We start from the raw sequence: 20,788 nt of genomic DNA, 5'->3' as shown, positions 1-20,788 counted from the left end.
CAATGTGAATGTTAACATGTCAATGTGAATATTCACATTGTCAACGGGCCGGGCCGGGCCCGCCCCGGGCGGCGGGCGGTAGGAATGGCAACGGGGCGGGGCGGGGCCGGGGATCGCACTCCCCGTCCCCGATCCCCGAAGCTACAAAACTCCCCGTCCCCGTCCCCGATCCCCGACGGGGAACCCATCACCCCCCCCACCCCCGCCCCCAACGGGGATCGGGTTTCCCCGACCCCGGAAAATCCCCGTAGCTCCCTCAACATCATTTTCATCAACATCATTTTCCTCAACAACATCATCAACGACAACATCATCAACCACAAAAAAAAAAAATAAAAAAAATAATAATATAGAGACAAACATATTACAAACACAGTGACAAATACACATACATGTATATACAAAAATGGTGGGATCTGATCTTCTCAGATTTGAGATGTGAGATGTAAAATCTGCGGTGGTGTGGTGGAGATGGGATCTACTCAGATCTGCCCAGATCTGTTGTGGTAGGAACCGAAGCCGGAGTACGAAGGTTTGGCAGTGGCGCGGAGGAGGAGGAGGAGGAGGAGGAGGAGGAGGCGGCGACGGAGGAGGGTGTGCGCACTGCTGCGGAGGAGGAGATGACGCCATCGCCACTGGGGAGAGGAGATCGCACCGTCACCACGCCACTGCAAACTCGCCACTGGAAAGAAGAGAGTGAGAGAAGATAAGTGAGAGAAGATAAGTGAGTGAGAGAGAGTCTTGACCCAAACATATATCATATATAATATATAATATTTAATATTTAAATAGAGTGCTCCTGTGTTGTTTCAACCAAGCCAAGCTGTAAACATATATATATATATATATAATATAAATCGGGGCTAACGGGGCGGGGTGCGGGGCCGGGGAAGAAATGTGTATCACCGTCCCCGGCCCGAATGTCACCGGGGATTGAATTTCGAATACCATCCCCGTCTCCACGGGGATATTTTTCGGGGAAAAACCATTCTTATCGGGGACGGGGGGTCGGGTCCCCGTCGGGCCGGGTTCAAATTGCCATCCCTAGCGGGCGGGCTTTTGGCCGCCCATGGGCCGCGGCCCAATTTTGTGCTCTTATCAATGTGAATGTTAACATATCAATGTGAATATTCACATTGTCGACGGGCCGGACCGGGACCACCCCGGGCCGGGCATTAGTCGCGGGCGGGTTTCGTGCCGCCACGGGACGGGGGTCAATTTTACACTTCTATTAATGTGAATGTTAATATGTCAATGTGAATATTCACATTGTCAACGGGCCGGGCCCGCCCCCGCTCACGGCCGGATTTCGGGCCACCCATGGGCCAATTTTACATTCCTACCAATGTGAATTTTAAAATATGAATGTTCACATCATTAAATTGCTAATCGTTCAAAAAATATTTATAAGGGTATCAAAATTAAATATAAGGGCATAAGTGTCCAAGAAAATAGTGTAAATCAAGAAAATGAACTTTATGGAATAAAACTATACATACATGGGACTAAATGGGTTAAAAAATTCCTTTATGGACTTCTTGAGTTAAAACACTTCTAAATTGGACTTATCAATAAAAAAGATATTTGGAGGTGTCCTTGAATTTCAAAACTGCCTTGCAGACTAAGGTGTGTGTTTGTGTGTGTGTGTGTGTGAGAGAGAGAGAGAGAGAGAGAGAGAGAGAGAGAGAGAGAGAGAGAGAGTGGATTCATTAGTTTAGGGTTGCTGTAGTTTGGTTAGACTGTGTTTTGATTGGCATTTAATTACCATAAAAACAAAGGTGTTTTAATTTGCACAACCACAACTATATTGTTTAATAATTTCCATTTACGTACGTTTGTAAATGAGGATTGCTTGCTGATTCATGATAAAATCAACTACACATCCTCCAGAATTTTGACCTATCCACAAGCACTTTAAATTTATTTCTCAAACTCATGTTATTTTATGAAATCATTATACACGTTTTTAATTAATTTTTATTTTATTTTTTATTTTACAATAAATGAGTTAAAATTTATTTATTTATTTATTTATTTTTTTACAATCAATTTAAAGTTAAAATATAAGTTTAAAATATTTGAATTAAGGTGACACTACTTGATAACTAGTGGTGTCAAATTTTGAAGCCATATTTTACTCTATATAAATTTTGATTTTTGAAAGCAGTCAAAGTAAATGAACTCATTTAAACTAGGAGTTTCAACTCCTATAGGTAAGTACTTCAACCTCTTTTTTTTATGGGAAATTACAAACAAAAGAGAGAAGGGAAAAATAATTATCAACATATGAAGGGATGCAAGTGACACTTACACTCTCATAATGTTTCATTTACATTCTACCGCAGACACACTTGTACCTCTCATGTCTCTTTCTCCCACCTGGATATAGTTCACCTAATTTTCTATACTTTGCTTTGACAGTGTCACATCTCTTTTTAGTTTTGCAATTTGTTTCACATTTTTTTGAAAAATATTACACAAACTACTTTAATAGTTTTTTTTTTTTTTTAAGATCAATGTGGCAAAGAATAATAAATCTAGATCACACATTTTATTTATAGGTAAATTACAAATACCACTACAACAAAACTAACTATTTACGGCATCATATTTGCGACATGCATTAAATGCATGTCGTAGTTAGTATATTCTACGGCATTTTTTTTTGCAAGCCGTTAATGTTTTATCAATAACAGCATTCATACCATGTAAGTCGTTGATTTATATATTTATAGCATGCAAAAGTATGCTGTAAAAAAATTATGTTTTTACGACTTACAAAAAAATGTCGTGAAATATTTGCACTTAAGACGACATACATTTCAGGTTGTAAAATAGTATAACTTTACACGGCATGCATTAACATGTCATGAAAACTTTTGCAAAAAAAAAAAAAAAATTCAATCCGAATTTTTTTTTATGGCATGAAAAAGCATGCTGTAAAAAATATATAATTTCACAGCATACAAAAATATGTCATAAAATATTTGTACTTAAGACGACATACATTTCATGTCGTAAAATATTATAACTTTACACAGTATGCATTAGCATGTCATGAAAGCTTTTATTAAAAAAATTTCAATCCGATTTTTTTTTTTGATTTAGAAAAACTAACAATTTCCAACCAAGCTTCTCACCTTAAATTTTCCTAATTAAGGATAACGTAAAAAATAATTTATACATTATACTAAACTATTTACGGCTTCAACTTTACGACATACATTAAATTTATGCCGTAATTAGTAGATTCTACGACATTTTTTTTTGCAAGCCGTTAATGGTTTTTCAATAACGGCATACATACTATGTAAGTCGTTAATTCATATATTTATGACATATAAAAGTATCCCGTAAAAAATGTATATTTTCATGACTTAAAAAATATGTCATAAAATATGTGCACTTAAAACGACATACATTTTATGTTATAAAATATTATAACTTTACATGGCATGCATTAACATGTCGTGAAAACTTCTACAAAAAAAAAAAAAAAAAAATTCAATCCGAATTTTTTTTATGGCATGCAAAAGCATGCCATAAAAAATGCATATTTTCACGGCATACAAAAATATGTCGTAAAATATTTGCACTTAAAACGACATATAATTCATGTTGTAAAATATTATAACTTTACACGGCATCCATTACCATATCGTGAAAACTTTTATTAGAGAAAATTTCAATCCGATTTTTTTTTGATTTAAAAAAGCTAACAATTTCCAACTAAACTTCTTACTTTAAATTTTCCTAATTGAGGACAATGTAAAAAATAATTTATGCATTATTTTATAATTTAGTGTCTTTTTTAAGGGATAATTGCACCCAGCGGAATTTTGGAAAAAAAATTATATATTTATGAAAAAGTTTATAACTTTAATGATTAATATTTATATGGTTTCTCACTAATTTGTAATTTTATTTTTTTTAAATTACCTTGATATTTTCCCTTCTTTTAATAATTTATTTATTTATTACTTTTTAAATTTGCCTAATCTGAATACAACTAAAAAGTAAAATACTTATAAGAAATATATATATATATATGAAATGTATTAAATTTTATATTTTTTTGAATTGAGTGATTTTTTTTTAAAAAATTAAAAAATATTTTTCTTTTATGTAAATTATTTGAATTTAAAAAGTAAAAAAAATTATGTAAAATATTTAAAAACTTACGATAACTTTAAAAAAAAAAAACATTATTTTAGCCCCCGTTCACCACTCTCCCTGACTCCTCTCATTCTATCTGTACATATTTTTGGCCCAAACCGTCTCTCTCTCTCTCTGCGTGCGTGCTCTCGAGCTCTTTTCGAGCATTGCCTTGATTGGTCGCGCGACTTCGCATGGCCTCACAATGTATGTCATTCACTTTCTCTCCCAATCGATCAATTTTTCTGTGTCTCTCGATCATTTTTTTTCCAAAAGCTTCAAATTCATCATTTTATTTGAAGTTAGAGTTTGGTGAGAGATATGGAAATGTAGACTACGAAGCCAAATGCATTCTCAATCAATTGATTTCAAACCCTAACTGATCTCTACATGCTCCTCTGTATGGAACGATTCAGTGAGTTTGAAACTCGTCATACTTCGTATTTTTTCTTGTGTGTGTTTACTGGATTAATTGAAGTTTGTATTGATAATTCAGTTTTTTCGGAGGTTTGGTAGATCACTAGACAAGTCGATTTCAACGCTTCAGATGGAGCTGGCTGCTACTCGAAGTTCTCAAGAGATGAGGAGATCTGATGAGTTCACTCACATCTCTAAATTGACTCATGAGGGCTTGCCAAGGAAGAAGGCTTTCATAGTTATTGGAATTAGTACTGCTTTTAGTAGTAGGAAGAGGCGTGATTCGGTTATACAAACTTGGATGCCTCAAGGTGATAATTTGATATTGTCTTTGAGTGTATGTCCTACTATGGCTTAATTTCATGGCTTTCCTTGACTAGCTTTTTGGGTTTGATTAGGAGAAAAACTTCTTCAATTGGAACAAGAGAAAGGAATTATCATCCGGTTCATGATCGGCCATAGGTAAATCTTTTGTCTGCATTTTCTCACAAGTTGGTTAGTTTAGTATTATTTGAAAACAATACAAATTCTTCAGGCAATATGATCTAACGATATATGTTTTTAAAACAGTTTGGTGATGTTCCTAATGCTTTTAACTCTGGCGTCTATGGTGAAAAATGCAATTGATTGATGTCTAGGATTAGTAGGCTGTTTGGTTTTTTGAAACAAGACTCTTAGCCTATAAATTGTTTAATTAGAAAGTTTCAAATGTCAGAAATTTGTATTTTGATTTGATTGTGCTTCCACATAAGCAAGCAATGTAGAGATATTTTAGGAATAAAGTTTTGACAATAAAATCCTGTACACGTGTTTGTATTTGTTTGATGGTGAGACTCCTATAGCCCCTTCTAGCTGAGAAATATAGTAGACCTTAGAAGAGATTCCAAGGTTGTTATCTTTAGTCACCATAGTTTAACACAAAAACTGTAACATTTACTATTGTAGGCAGAGAATCTTGTGCTGGAAAGAGGCAAAAACAAAGAGGTATTGTATGTGTAGCACTCAATTAAATAGAATATCGTGGAGTTGTTCTTGTCTTTTTAAATTTCTTACTAACTTTAAATTACCATCTGCAGTATCTTCCAATAGAGGGTTTGGCAGCATTTAACAAAGCTACTACAGAATTATTATTTGGAGCAGATAACCCAGTAATTGAATAGCAAAGGATATGCATGATTTTAAAATTTCTGTGACCCAGTCAAGGGGCCTTTTTAATTAATCATTTTTTTAAACAAAAAAAATTCTGCAGGTTACTACTGTTCAAGGTCTTTCAGGAACTGGTTCTCTTCGACTTGCTGTTGTACTCATTGAAGGATGTCTCCCTGGGGCAAAAGACTGTTAGTGGTGGCTAACAGGCTGCCGGTCTCTGCAGTTAGGAGAGGTACGGAGTCCTGGTCATTGGAGATAAGTACTGGGGGTCTAGTTAGTGCTTTTCTGGGTAAGTTTTATGTATAATTCTTAACTTACTTCTGTTTATCTTAATATCTTTGTGCATTATTGGGTTACATTTGGTTTGTTAGATGAGCATCTCCAATCCTTCACCAATTCTTTCATCAAATTCAAAGTTGATGAATAAAGAGCTAACTGTGAGCTCCAATCGTTTCACCAAACTTGTATCAAACCAAGGGAGCGGTTTGGTTTGGTTTATTTGATGAAAAAGGGCAAGGATTGGAGTGGCCATACCAGATCAAACTTTTAACCAACTTTTCACTCAAATTTAATGAATAAAAAAGAGAGTAAGGATTGGATTTCTACCCACATAGAGAAACCTAATAATGCATGTTAATTATTTTTGTAGGTGTGAAGGAGTTTGAGGCAAGATGGATTGGGTGGGCTGGTGTTAATGTGCCAGATAAGGCTGGGCAGAAGGCACTTACTAAAGCTTTGGCTGAAAAGGTTCCCAGTTTCAGCTATAATCTTTTCACCCTTGCTTAGTCTTAGGACATTAATAGTTGATATTTTATTTTGAATCATGAAGAATTCTTGTGAGCATCATTAAATTCCTTTATTTATTTATTTATTTATTTATTCACTACAGATATGTATTCCTGTATTCCTTGATGAAGAAATTGTTCACTGCAGGTTCATCTCTCATTCTTTTATTTTTCCTGTTAATTATAGATAACATAACAAATTAGTGCCGTCGGGGAACTTTTCATGATACTGCTATGCTGCCATTATGTTGCCACTTTGGTACAAATTACCATCAATTTACTTCTGTGTGTTAGTTAAGTGGTTTGAACTAATCTACTACCAACCATTTCATTGGATAAGGGCTTAACAGAAGTTGGTGAAACTTCTTAGGTCATGCTATAGGCTGAGTGCTTCTTTGGACTTCGATGGCTAGATTATCACATTAAGCATAATTAAATGGAGGCTTATGATTTTAAAAAATACTGCGACTTTTTCTCTTGACTAAAAGAACAATACTCAATTCTCATTCCTGAATTGGGGTTTTGCCTTTGAAGGGCAGAAAGATAAATCAGGAGTTATTATTTATTGAGACATGTTTTTATTTCTCTGTTTATTTATGCTGGGTTTATGTGGATGGAATTGCAGTGATAGGACATGTGGGGCTTACTCCTCAAGCCACCAATGTTCTTGGAGGATTTAGGCCTCAAGAAAAAAATATTGCTAGTGGTCAAAATCTCTCCCTACTTACTATGCATACATGACATAAATACTTAATAATTTTTGCTGATAAAAAAAAAAAACATAAATACTTGATAATTTCATATATAATCAAATATGGTCACACACAAATCTGCATTATTTATTTTAGTGTTATGTTAAATTCGCCTGGTTTCTGCAGGTCGTTGAGTTTGCCCTGACTTTGCAGGAAGTTAGGTGCTTTTTTGTTGTTCTGGAATGTGTGCTTGCACCTGTTGCTATTGCTACAGCTTCTGCACTTCGAACCCCTACCATTGGTAGTGGCCAAGTTAATTGATTCTTTGGCTCTCTCCTAATAATGAATTAGACTTGACTGGCTTGTGTTATGTATAATCTTTTTGCTTTCATTTGTACATATAATTTGCTATATGATCTTGTAATTTGCTTTTCAAGTACTAAAGTGGGCATTTTAGTAATATCATGTGTTCATATATTGAGTTTACTCTTGTAATGAACTTTGAATTTGGTTTTCCTCTCTCTCTCTCTCTCTCTCTCTACATATATATATATATATATATATATATTAAAAATAACTTTCTACGATATACAAAATTATATTGTAAAAAGTGTAATAATTTATGGCATATAAGAAAATGCTGTAAAAGATTATATATGGCATGCAAAGTATGTCAGAAATATACTAAAAATAACCTTTTACAGCATACAAAATTATGTCATGAAAAGTGTAATGATTTATGACATGCAAGAAAATGTCGTAAAAGATTATATACGGTATACATAGTATGTCATAAATTTATTAAAAATAACATTCTACGGCATGCAAAATTATGTCATGGAAAGTATTATGATTATGGCATCACAAAAATGTTGTAAAAAATTATATACGACATACAAAGTATGCCATTAATGTTTAATTGATTACTTTTTATAACTTTACCTGTATGTCGTAAATGACGTTCAACTTTCCACGGCATGTCATCTAACGACATTTGTATGCATGCCGTGAAAGAGTTTTTACAGCATGCATTGCAAGTCATAAAAATTCAATTTTGTTGTAGTGAATCCGAACCAATCCATTGAAATACGGATTGGATCAGTTTAGTACCACGGATTTACATAATTAAATAACAATATATATATATATATATAACACTTTAATTTCATAAAAACATAAACATAGCGCTATATTAGTTTCACAATAGCAACATGTCTTTTTATAATAGCGACATACTATTCTAGAATTTAAACAACCATAAGAAAATTGGTTTCACCATAAGTATTTAGACCATTACAAATTAAAATTAAAAACTAACAAACAAAAGTAATAAAAGAAGATATGATGCGGGTTTAGATTGAGTTTAGTATTATATGGAATAAGAGAAGATACTATGGGGGAGGATAATAAAAATATAGACTATTTGTATACGGTCCGGATCGGTTCCAATCCAGAACCATGAGGTTCAATCCGGAACCAATCCGTGGACTACGGATTTTTAATTCTTCAATCCGGAACTGAACCACGGATTCAAAAAACCAATCCAAACCTATCGGATTGGACTGGACTGGATCGGATTACGGATTTCACGGATTCTTTGCTCAGCCCTACTAGTCCCTGTCGCTCTCAAAGTCCTGAAAGACAGAGGCGGAAGTTGGATCCTCAAGTTTTAGAGGATCGCGTAAGGGAGCAAGACGAGTTAATAAGGAGAATGGCGGCAGACATGAAGACAATGATGCGGCAGATGAAGGGAAAATGGGTGGCGACAGGAGAGGGGCACAAAGGCAACACGCCCCCTCACTACTTGGAAGATCGTGACAGACATACCATATCATCACAAGCAGAAAGTAGGAGCCTTAGAACATGTGATACTCAATCAAGGACTTCTAGGACTCGTTACTCCAGGTCTGGGAGAACGAGGACTAAAAGGTCACAAATAGAGGCAAGTAGCTATCGGCCCTCGCACACGCACCAAACGACATCCAGGCACACGAAGTTACCTAAGTCAGCAGACTTACGAACAGTGCTCGAGGAGAGGGCCCGATAGAAGGAGGATACCAGGGCTCGCGACCCTCACAGAGTTTCAGCCCTGCAACGATTGGCCCTTAGGACACATGGGAGTGTCGAGGTAGGAATGCTAATGCCGTGCCTTGCTTACGAACCAGCGAATAAAGTATTAGTAAGGCTACAGAGCTCGCCGTTCATTCTGACAATTGAGAACGCACCATTACCTTTAGGCTTTCACCAGCCCAAATTCACCACTTATGTAGGGAAGATAGACCTCTACATGCACTTAAGCCACTTTCGCCAGGTTATGGTAGCATATCGGCGAAACGAGGCCCTAATGTGCATCTTGTTTCCATCCAGCCTTGGCGACCTAGGTCTAACTTGGTTCGAAACACTGCCAGAAGGCAGCATAGCCTCATGGGCACAGTTGGCAGAAGCCTTCGTGACCAGGTTCAGAACGAATAACAAGACACTAGTGGAGATTGACCAGTTACTCTCCATTGACATGGGTGAAAAGGAAACATTGATGTCTTACAACAGTCGCTATTGGGAGACCTTCAACTAGATTGGGGATTGCTCTACTATAGACACCCCATTTTTGACCGTCCTCGAGACTTGGTTGTGCTTGCAGGTACACCCAACAACTAGTTCGATTGCTCGCTGAGTACTCGACTGTCGCGGCGGAACGTCACCGGTTCGAGCTTCCCGGACCTTGTATCCTTTCTACATTTTTTTTAGACCTTGACTAGGTCCTTTCAAAGTGACCTTTGTGGTGCACTGCCGGCCATGGCATGGAACTGCCGGCCATTGCCTTGTTCCTGCCAAAAATTGGTGATGCCCTGCCGGCCATCAGTGAGCCACTACCGGCCATTGATGATGGCCGGCACCCCCCTGTCTCAGCTGGTTTTCCTCTAGATCTTTTGAGCCAGCTGGTTTTTTGTTTGCTCCCCTTCATACACGTGTATGGAGGGATGAAGCCCTTGTAAAGCTTCTTGAAGAAGCTTTGGTTTTGCATTCCTCTATATAAGCAAGAGACCTCCCTTTTTGCCAGGGGTTCTGCAACTTTAGAAGAAAAAAATCTCTCTTTCTCTTTATATTGTTTGTGTCTTGTGCTTTGCAGTTGGATTTCCTTGCACTTTTACACTACAACACCTAGATATACACCACCACCATTGGACAAAGCTTCTTGGGAGGTCTTCTTGAGGTTTGAAAGTGAGTTTCTACCCCCTGAAGTTGCTGGTTTCAAAGAGGGTCTTCAAGGGTAAGTATTTTCCCCATTTTTGCACTTTCTTGCACCTTGCTTTGGCCCTCTTTGCATATTGATTTAGGCTTTGCTTATAACTGAAAAAAAATCTTGTATTCAAGTCCTTTTTAAGTTGTTTAAGGTCATTTTGCTGTTAGGGGTGTGTAGCCCTCTTGCATGCTTTGTTTGGCTTTGTTTTAAGCCTTATCCTGGAACCTCCGAGCTAGCCTTGGTTTGGCAGTGGTAAAGGTGTGGTTTTGAGGTCCTTAATCAGAGGGGGTGGCCCTCTCTCTTTTGGTTCCTCTTTGCTTGCATTCTTGGCCTTCCAAAGGACCATCCATCTATGTATTTTTGAGGCTTGGTTCAGGCCTATTTTTGTGACTTTTAGAACCTGCCTTGGCCCTGTCCATGGCTAGTTTGGTCATATTTTGCATGCATATAGGATGTGTAGTGTAACTCCATCCATAGCTCATCAAAGTAGCATGTGTGCTTAGCTTGTGTTGAGTCCATTTCAGTGAATTTTTGGTGATGTTTTACCATGCCATGAACCTGTTTTGGGTTGGTTTTGTTACTCCATGCTTGCATGATGCACTTGTAGTTTAAATCTCCTAAACTAGCTTCATATGATCCATGCCATGCTATGTCATTTTAGCTTGTTTGGTTTACATTTCAGCTTATATTTGGTCATCATTTGGCATATTATGACCCTATCCATAGTTGGTTCGATCATTCTTTGCATGCTCCATATAGGTGTAGAACAAATCTTGTTTACTAGCCATTTGTGCATGATGTTTTGACTCATCATACTAGCATATTTTGGCTTTACTCAAACTTGATTTTATGCTTATTTTGAAATGTTCTAGGACTATTTTGGGCTGCCATGGCCATATCACTCATGTTTTGTATAGCTATAGTGTAAATGCTTAGGCTAGTCTTGGGTTTTGAGGCCCCTACCATGCCATACATGTGATGTTTGCATGCTTTGCCCTCATTCTATATGCTATTTTAGTCCATGAAATGTTGTCATATACTTGCATTTGACATGCCTTGAATGCTTTATAGAGCTTGTGCTTTATGCCTCAAGAATGGACTTTTGTGCATGCCATTAAGCCCAAGCCTTTGGCTCATCATTTTAGTGCATTTTGAGTCTTATTATACCATGATATAACTCTGTTTTATGTCGCCCAAGTCATGCCATGTTTGGTTTCAATAGGTGTAGTGCATTGCCTCTTTAAAGCCTTGCATGCTCCATGTTTTTAGCTTTGTGTTCTAGCCTTTGTTGGCTAGCTTTGAGCTTAGTTTTGGTCTTGTTTGGACCTACCCTAGGACTGCTTTAGGTCCCCTCGGCCCCTTGGGGCTTGCCTTGTATGGCCGTGGCTTAAGTCCCTTTGCTTACTTGGAGCTTTGAGCATCATGACATGCTATGCTTGCATGGTTGATTTGATTTGGCATCACTTTACATGAAATTTCAGAGCATACCTCATTGTCATACATCCGTGTTTGTTACTCCTTAAGTGTGCTTAAGAGTTGTCCTTTTTGTGCCTTAATACTTGAGCCACTTGGCATACATGTTTGCCTTGCCATTTCATGCTTTTCATGCCATCAATTCATCACTTATGGCTACTGATTTGGGCCTATTTGAAAGCTGTCCATCTTTGGTGTAAGCCCATCTTACCATGTTGTCGCATGCTTGTTTCATCTTGTATGTTGTTGCATACTTGTCCGCCTTTGTGTGCCTTGCATGTTTGCATATCCATGTTGCATTTTGCCATGTTGTTCAAGGTTGTCACCTCACATCATGCCTATGTTCTTGTTGCATGTCATTAGCCTTGTTAGGTTATTCACATTGCATGTTTGCCATCCTTACGCGTTGCATTGTTTGGATTAAGTGTTAATCCGAACACGAGGAACGAGGGGCGTTTCATACTCCGAGTGATGGAACGTGTCTCAATTCTCGGTCGCCGAAGCTCTTGATGATTCATGATAGAGTTCTAGGCTTTACTTGCTTTATTTGTGCATTCATTTCCATATTGATTTGCACAAGTTGGATCTTTGGCCATCATGCATCGGGATGCGTAATTGATGGTCATGGATCCGACTATGCCTCTCCCTTGATGTTTTGAGGTGATTTGGGGCGGCATAGTGCGTATGTACCCTTGGGAGACCCTCCCATTCCTCTATTTTGTGCTTTGTTGCAGTTTGGTGTCATAGCACACCAGTGGCCGGCAGTACACCACTGATGGCCGGCAGTGTCACACCCTTGGCCGGCAGTGCCCTGTTGTTGGCCGGCATCTCTCCTTTCATGGCCAGCAAGCCACTAGTGAATTCCCCAGCAGTGTTTTGGTAAGTTATAGCAACAAACATTGGAAGACACCCTGCAAACAGAGCCTCTAAAGAGCAAATGGAAGGCGTTTCGAGGCAAGGAACCGAAGCGAGCGTGCATACCGTCCCCTTCTTCAAACAGAGCTGGGGCAATTCTCTTTTACTGCTTACTAGTTAGTTAGCATTTGTTATTTGTAATAATTAATTTTTTAATTAATTAAGTTGTGTAATAATTAGTTGTAACTAGTTATTCATAGGGTTTTGTAATAATTAAGTAGCTTGTTAGCTAGTTAATTAGGCGGCTTGTATTATTTATTCGGACCCTCCGAGCGAGGGCACAATTGTAATAAGTGTGCGTGCGTGTGATGTATGTTTTCCAACCCCACGTCTTTCTCCCTTTTATTTACCCGCTTATGATGGTTAGATTACGGCATGTTTCAATTAGCATACTTATGCTTGCATGTTTGCATCATTCATCTGTATTGCATGCACCGGGCTCGGCGCATCATACTAACTGCATTGTATTTCAATTCCGAGTTGAATACTTGCTAGTTGTAGCATTTCATATGCCATGTTTAGAATAGCCGAGCTTATTGTAGTTGTATTTTTGTATGTGTTGCATTAGGCATTTCTGTATAGTTAGGATCATGTATGGATTTCTAACATAGCTTTTGTTTTGGCTTGGAGTACTCGGTAAGTTTTATGCTTTAGCATCCTTGCATGCGTGTGAGTGACTACCATGATAGCATGCTTACCATGAGGTTATTTGTTTATGTAATATACCTGCCTGAATGCCTGCGGGTGAAGGTTGGGTTATTTGGATTGGAACAATTCATCGAATGTGAGTTTTAAGCCCACTTGAAAGTGGCAAATCATCTTGTTTTCTAAGCCCACTTGAGGGTGGTAAATCCACGTCTTAGCCTACTTGCAGGTAGCACCATCAAACCATTTTCAAATAAACAAACATGAGATGTTTTGTTCCAATTCAGGTGATCCAGTCTATACTTGTATGCTGTGCGCATCACATAGTAAATCTAGGCTAATAACCGGAATAAGAACGCATAGTGTTTTCAAAACTAGATATCATGATTAGTAGAGGCCAATCTTTGATCGGGCGAGAGGGGGTGCTCACGAAGTCACCTTCCCCAATCGTACCCAAGTTCCCGAGCCGAGGCAACTTTGATGATGACGGACACATGGCCTTAGGCAACGAGTCAGGGTTTCCTAAATTTTCCCAAAATAAATATTTAGGTGGCGACTTTGTATCTGGCAAAGTAGTCCATGTTTGGCACTTCTTTCAAAAAATCTGTTTTCCAAAACGATTTGCCGGATTTGGACTCTTTGATGAGTCATCGATCTTGCATTGCACTCTGCGAGATTAGATACAGGACCGTGACTTTGAGTCCTGAACTGTAGTGAGGCCCAAGGGCGCGTCTACAGTTTCTGGCGACTCTGCTAGGGATTTAGAGAACTTGACTCGAACTCATGATATCTTGTTTTGATTACACTTATGTGTCTCTTTGCATTGCATTTGCATTGGTGCGCCTAGGACACCGTGTTTGCCGTATGCTATTCCTGAACGGTTTGCCGGAGACTCGTTTTGAGAAGCGTGCCATAAGGCTGACCGGTTGCGCGCTCTGCCACGATGGGAACACAAACCCCGATTTTCACCGGGGCACCCTTTTGACTATTCGACCTAGTGCATATCGTAATCCATAGTGACCATTCCAAACTAGAACAGGTTGCTTACCCGTTTATAGGTTGTTTGAAACCGCTACGTGTGTAGTGAAACCCTTGCTCCTGACAAAATAGGACAGGGAAATCTTACCCCAACATAAGGGTGTTTTGGCTCTCACTTGTTTGCTATGTGCTTTTAGAGTGCGTCTCTATACGAAGGCATGTATCAGTTTACAAGTTTGGGCATCAGGCCTGCGAGCACCAGTTCAGTATTTTGGGTATCAGGCCTGTGGGCACCAGTTTGGTATTTTCGGAATCAATTATCTGCGGGTATCAGATTCAGCTTCGGGGACAGTGATTTCAGAATAATGATCAGTCTTTGAGAACGGTGTATCAATTGCGTGTTAATTATACCCGACTGTGTGTTGTGTTTATTTACGCTGTTATGCTGTCCGTTTGTCTGCTTGTTTATTCCCTTACTATTGCTTTATTTATCTTTTTGCTAGGTAGTTTAGCATAATTGCTTTAGACCAAGCAGATATTCCCCAAGCACTCTGGACAAGAGGTCGCCGACTCAATCGATCTGAAGATCTGGTCAACGGATAACCAGTGTTTCACTCTCTACCCCCGGTTATCAGACGGAGGTCGAGAAGACGCAGTGTATCCGAGCAGAGACTGCCAGAGCAGTGGATTACCCCGTCAGTGGACAGTCGGATTGAGATCCCAATTGTTGCTATAGGGATAGACCTGCTAATAGTTCAGACAGATCAGGGCAGTATGGTGGCACCGACAGGAGTTGAGGAAATGATGCGTCAGATGCAGGAGACCATGAGAGCCATGCAGCAGGACGCTGTTCGCCGGGATGAGTTTGCCAAACAACAAGCTGAGATCATGGCCCAACAGGCAGAGTTAATTGCCAGGTTGCAACAACAAATCGGGGCATCTGCTTCACACCTAGCTCCTTCCCTACCAGGAGTTCCGACACCCGGGGAGGCACCAAGTGTCCAGGCAGATACGGACATCCCAACGAGGCCGGTTCTGCCCCCGATTCTACCACAGTTATCCAAGGCACCTACGCCTGTCAATCAGCCGACCTCTCCCTTTGAGTTCGAGGTAGACCATACAGCATTGAAATTGAGCAAGCTCGAGAAGTTGTTCAAGAAATCCCAGGGGGTGAAGTCCATCCCAGACATTGAGGACGGATATACTGACGTGGCTGTGACGCTGCCGAATAGGTTCAAAATGCCACAAATCAACCGCTTTGACGGATCCAGGGATCCCATGGTCCATCTTCGGTTATTCTTAGATATACTGCGACCGATGGGCTTCACTAGACCACAGAAGCTTTCACTATTCGGTCGGACCTTGTCAGGTGTGACCGCTATCTGGTATGCAAAGTTGGAAGATGATGTTAAGCGGAACTGGGACGAGATGGCCGAGGCTTTCATTGCACAGTACTCCTATAACACTCAAATCGAGATTACAACCCATGATCTCGAGACAACAAGGCAGGAGCCTAAGGAGAGCTTTTCAGATTTTGTGGCCCGGTGGAGGGCGAAAGCCTCAATGATGACCTTAAGGCCTACAAATAAAGATCAAATCCAGATGATTGTGCGCAATCTCCAACCAAAACTGATGCAGAAAATGATTGTGCTCCCTTTCCCTACCTTTTCAGATTTGCACGAGATGGGGGTACAAATAGAGGATGCTATGAAACAAGGTCTGATCGACCAAGATAGAGAGCAACCCCGAAGAACTTTTAACCGCAACAACAACACAGGCACCAGCAATGCCACAAATGCTAGAGCTTCAGAAGTAAGTGTGGTCACCACCATCCCCCCTCCCAGACCTATGGAAGCTACACCTTTCTCCGGCACGTCCGGAAGCAACACACAAACCACCCGATTCCAACCCAGAGGCCAAAGAACCTTCACCCCACTGTATATGCCCCTGTCCAAGGCTCTAGGGGTATTAATCAAGAAAGCGCACCTAAGGCCCCTAGAGCCGAGGCCATACCAGAAAAACTTCTCCCTTCCCATAATCCTACCAAATATTGCGCATATCACCAACAACACGGTCATGACATCGACCAATGTTATAGATTGCGTCACGAGATTCAGGATCTCGTTGACAAGCAGGTGATTGTGCCTCCAGAAAAACCCAATGTCACAATAAACCCTCTCCCACCGCACAACCAAGCTCCACCTCCCAAAAGAATCAACTTTATCCAAACTGGGGTCGTGTCTTATGATCCCAGCATATATATTACCCCAACCCACCTACCTAAGCCGGAGGTGCTCCTGCCTAACTGCACTGGCTTGCGCATGTTAGACATCTCCAGAGCTCGACCCAAACCATTGGTGATGGCTGTCGAAGACAGAATGGGGGAGATTCTAGGGGAGAATGGGATTATCGAGCCAGGATCTAAGGAATCTGAGAGTCTTTTATACAGTCCAAGGGACTACATCCGATCAGTGGGCCAAGTTGGGCCGAACTTTAAATTGCCGACGGGGGCAGAGCTTTGTATGATACAAGGGGATGAATCTGGTCAGAGGATAGATGACCTGGCAGCTGTGGACGAGGATTTTGCCAACCTCCAATTTTTCAATGAACAAGAGCTAGAGGGCATGGTAGTCAACTGGTCAGATTTTGAGGAGTCAGCAGAGGTCACCGGGTGGCTTGATGACCTGCCAGACGTTGTTGACGAAGCTCAGTTGGAACAGGGCCCGGCAGGGGCAAAAATATCAGTGGTGGTCGGAAGGGCCGGAAATTAGAATGAATCGCCGGAGAGCGCCGGTGCTAAGAATTCCGCTCGAGACTTGGGCATTATGAATCCGGGAATTGTTGAACAGCCAGCTGTATTGACGCAGTTGGAACAAGAAAGGTTTGAGGATGCTGAGAGAATCAGGAAAGCTAAGAGCCCTGAGGGGACTGAAAGTGTTGTGTGCATGAAGATAGAGAATGCTGCGAGCATGTGGATGGAGAGTACTGCGGGTGCAATTGTACCGGAGCCAGACAGGTGTTTGTTGGCTGCCAACGGAATGTGGTGGGAGGACGACGATTTATGTCTTGCCCACACGGATGAGGATTGGGGGAGCAATCAGCCAGATGATACCTGGTATATCGGCGAAGTCGATTATATGACCAGGAGCGGGCAGTATTTCAAGCCCCCGCACCTAGATCAGCCAGAGGCATCTGGAAAGATAAGGAGGCAGAGAAGCAGAAAGAAAAGCAACTCGAAGAAAAGGCCGTACTGAAGCAGTTGAAAAAGATACAGGTAGACATCTCCATCCGGGGACTGCTTATGGCATCGCGGGTGCATCGACAAGCTGTCTTATCGGCCATGGACAAGGCCAAGCTCTCAATAGACACCACGCCCGAACAGCTGGTGGGCTTAGTTTTTCTGGGAGGAGCTACCCCGATGTTGACCTTTTCTGACAAAGAACTGCCACCTGAGGGTGTGAACCATAACAAGCCACTCTACATCTTCGTAGAGTGCAGGAACAAGTTGATACCCGTGGTGTTTGTCGACACAGGGTCCGCCATCAATGTGTGTCCAGCAAGGACTGCCTATGCAATCGGTTTGAAGACCGCGGACTTTGTGCCAACAGCCCAGGTGATTCGGGCATACGATAACACAAGCAGAGAAGTCATGGGGACAGCGAAAATTCAGACCAAGGTTGGGCCGGGGCAGCATGGAATTGACTTTCACATCCTAGAGGTTCCCGCCACTTTCAATCTACTCTTGGGGCGGCCGTGGCTGCATCAAGTGAAGGCGGTTTCTTCTACCTTGCATCAAATGGTGAAATACCCCCATGGAAAGGGAGTAGCCATTGTTTTTGGAAATTCATCGATCCATCCACCGCCGGAAGTATCTACGCCAGTTTTGGAAATTGAGCACGGTATGGAGGATGTGTTCTTATTCGGTTTTACCCTAGCTGAGGCCCGGGTCGTGCAGAGCATTTTGGCTGTTAATGAGGGGGTGTATGTCAGTGCTCAATCGGTATACCTCATGAACAAGCTTCAACATATCCCCGGGATGGGATTGGGAAAGAGCGGCCGGAAGGGCGTTGCAGCATTGGCCGAGGTGCCACACAACCCACATACCTTTGGCTTGGGTTATCTGCCCACCAAAGAGGATTGGATAAGGAAGGGTAAAGAGATGGCTGTGAGAGCTAGAGTGAAAAATGCGGGGAAGCCTTTTGACTTAATGCACCGGCCCATTCAGGGTACCCTAAACGGACGCTTCATCCGGGAGGGGGAGGACTTTCCGTTTTGTGGCTTCCCAGAGACGTGGCTGAACGCGGAGAGGAAGCGCGTGCCAGGTTTTGAGATCTTCTTCGACCTTCAGTTATCCGAGGATGATGTTGCCGAAGAGCTGACAGACCCATTAACTGAGGTTGAGCAGAGCAAGAAAATGTAGTCTGAGGACACCGAAAGTGAAAAGGGGGTAGCGCTGGCGTGTCTACTTTCAGATCCTCCAATCGTACAGAAGTGCTTGGGGGATAATTTCTCGGTATGCGTGATCGGAAATGGAACGGCTGCGGGCCTACCAGCAAACATTTTGGATGCATCTATCGCACCCTCTCTCATCTGGTAGTATGAAGAGGGATTTTTGTCAAGCAGCACCGGGTCAGGTAGTGAGCCGGAATCTGATTCCACCGAGTCTTGTGAGTCGGAATCAGGTTCCAGCTCAACTGAGTCTGAGTTCGGTATTCCTGGAGGTAACAACCTGGATGCCACAGCCCTGTCCAGGTCGTCTTTTTCTTTCTCTTTTGAGTCTGTTGTAACCGAAGAATCGGACGATTTGGATGTGCTTAATGAGAATGATGTGGCTGTGATTTCTGAGTACTTCTCTGTGCCCTTGATTTATTGCTTGAATCAGGACTTTCAAAATTTTGAAAAAAACGACGAGGAAGAAATTCCTCCGGTTTTGCAACGTTTAATTGAACAAGAGTAGGAAAGATTTGTTAAACCCTTAATGGATGAAATCACTACTGTGAATGTTGGTACTGAGGAGGACCTGCGGCTGGTCCATATTGGGTTCACGTTGTCTTCGGAGGAACGCGAGCGCTTAGTCGCTTTATTAAAAGATTTCAAAGACGTTTTCGCGTGGTCCTACGAAGACATGCCTGGAATCGATCCTGAGATCGTACAGCACCGGATCCCTCTTGACCCTGAGGCCCGGCCCGTTAAACAAAAACTCAGAAGGATCCTCCCGGACTGGGCTCTCAAGATTAAGGAAGAGGTCACCAAGCAAATTGACACAGGTTTCCTGCTGGTATCCGAATACCCAACTTGGTTGGCCAACATCGTTCCGGTGTTGAAGAAGGATGGTAGGATCCGGGTATGCGTGGATTTTAGGGACTTGAATAAAGCTAGTTCGAAGGATGACTTCCCCTTGCCGCATGTCGATGAGTTAGTGAACTTCACAGCGGGGCATGCTTTGCTTTCATTCATGGATGGCTTTTCGGTCTACAACCAGATAGTGATGGCACCTGAAGACCGGAAAAAGACTGCATTCACCACCCCGTGGGGGACCTACTGCTACAGGGTAACGCCATTTGGGCTAAAGAACACTGGAGTTACATATCAACAAGCCGCGACCACAATATTGCACGACATGATCCACAAAGAGGTTGAGGTGTATATGGACGACATGATTGTCAAGTCCAAAGAAAGGGAGGGTCACTACACTGCCTTGCAAAAGTTCTTTCAAAGGATCAGAGAATTTCGGTTGCGGCTGAATCCTCAGAAGTGTATGTTCGGTGTTACAGCAGGGAAAATGCTGGGGTTCCTCATTACACAGAGAGGTATCGAAGTCGACCCTTCCAAAATCAAGGCCATCTTAGAAATGCCACCACCAAGGACTGAAAAGGAGGTGCGGGGCTTTCTAGGTAAAGTGCAATTCATAAGACGGTTTATCTCAAAATTAACCTTGACTTGTGAACCACTTTTTGGTCTCCTAAAGAAAGGAAAGAAATTCCAGTGGGACGGCCGATGCCAAGCTGCTTTTGAACAGATCAAGGAATATTTACAAAACCCACCCGTGTTGTCACCGCTAGAGCCGGAGAGACCGTTGATATTGTACCTTTCAGTAACTGAAACCACAATGGGCTGCATGCTCGCGCAGGAATCAGAGGACAAAGTGGAGAGGGCCATCTACTATCTAAGTAAGAAGATGCTAGAGTATGAGACCCGTTACACACCATTGGAGAAGGCTTGCTTAGCCTTGGTATGGGCTACCAGGAAGCTGCGTCACTACCTGTTAGCTCACTTCGTAATGTTGGTTTCACGTCTAGATCCCATCAAATATCTCTTCGAGAAACCGGCACTTACGG

The 20,788-nt window shown here is 41.4% G+C and overlaps 1 protein-coding gene across 8 annotated transcripts; it reads left to right on the top strand.

Annotated features, from left to right (window-relative positions):
- Positions 1–4,134: 4,134 nt before the first annotated feature.
- LOC114264315 (alpha,alpha-trehalose-phosphate synthase [UDP-forming] 1) lies at positions 4,135–7,682 on the top strand. 8 transcript variants are annotated; one of them, XM_082903008.1, is made up of 9 exons: positions 4,135–4,570; positions 4,663–4,883; positions 4,971–5,034; positions 5,518–5,556; positions 5,649–5,720; positions 5,822–6,010; positions 6,371–6,468; positions 6,611–6,654; positions 7,385–7,682. In XM_082903008.1, the coding sequence occupies exons 2-5, from the start codon at positions 4,703–4,705 to the stop codon at positions 5,659–5,661; spliced, it is 297 nt and encodes a 98-aa protein (XP_082759134.1). In that variant the 5' UTR covers positions 4,135–4,570; positions 4,663–4,702; the 3' UTR covers positions 5,662–5,720; positions 5,822–6,010; positions 6,371–6,468; positions 6,611–6,654; positions 7,385–7,682. The 8 variants fall into 8 exon arrangements, with proteins under 8 accessions (XP_082759134.1, XP_082759136.1, XP_082759130.1 ...); XM_082903009.1 differs by having other exon boundaries at positions 4,220–4,570; XM_082903007.1 differs by having other exon boundaries at positions 4,225–4,570; positions 7,132–7,682.
- The last annotated feature ends 13,106 nt before the right edge of the window (positions 7,683–20,788 follow it).

This window comes from Camellia sinensis, chromosome 13, assembly GCF_055761805.1.
Source record: "Camellia sinensis isolate YWXY chromosome 13, ASM5576180v1, whole genome shotgun sequence".
In the NCBI taxonomy this organism is placed as follows: domain Eukaryota; kingdom Viridiplantae; phylum Streptophyta; class Magnoliopsida; order Ericales; family Theaceae; genus Camellia; species Camellia sinensis.
This window is presented reverse-complemented; position numbering and strand designations above follow the sequence as displayed.

What these genes read in the sequence shown, in the direction of transcription:
- LOC114264315 (XM_082903005.1), top strand. Translation starts at nt 5,887, where the DNA reads ATGTCTCCCTGGGGCAAAAGACTGTTAGTGGTGGCTAACAGGCTGCCG. An exon ending in CTAAAGCTTTGGCTGAAAAG is followed by an intron (nt 6,469 to 6,610) that starts GTTCCCAGTTTC and finishes TATTCACTACAG; the next exon opens with ATATGTATTCCTGTATTCCT. An exon ending in GAAGAAATTGTTCACTGCAG is followed by an intron (nt 6,655 to 7,411) that starts GTTCATCTCTCA and finishes CTGACTTTGCAG; the next exon opens with GAAGTTAGGTGCTTTTTTGT.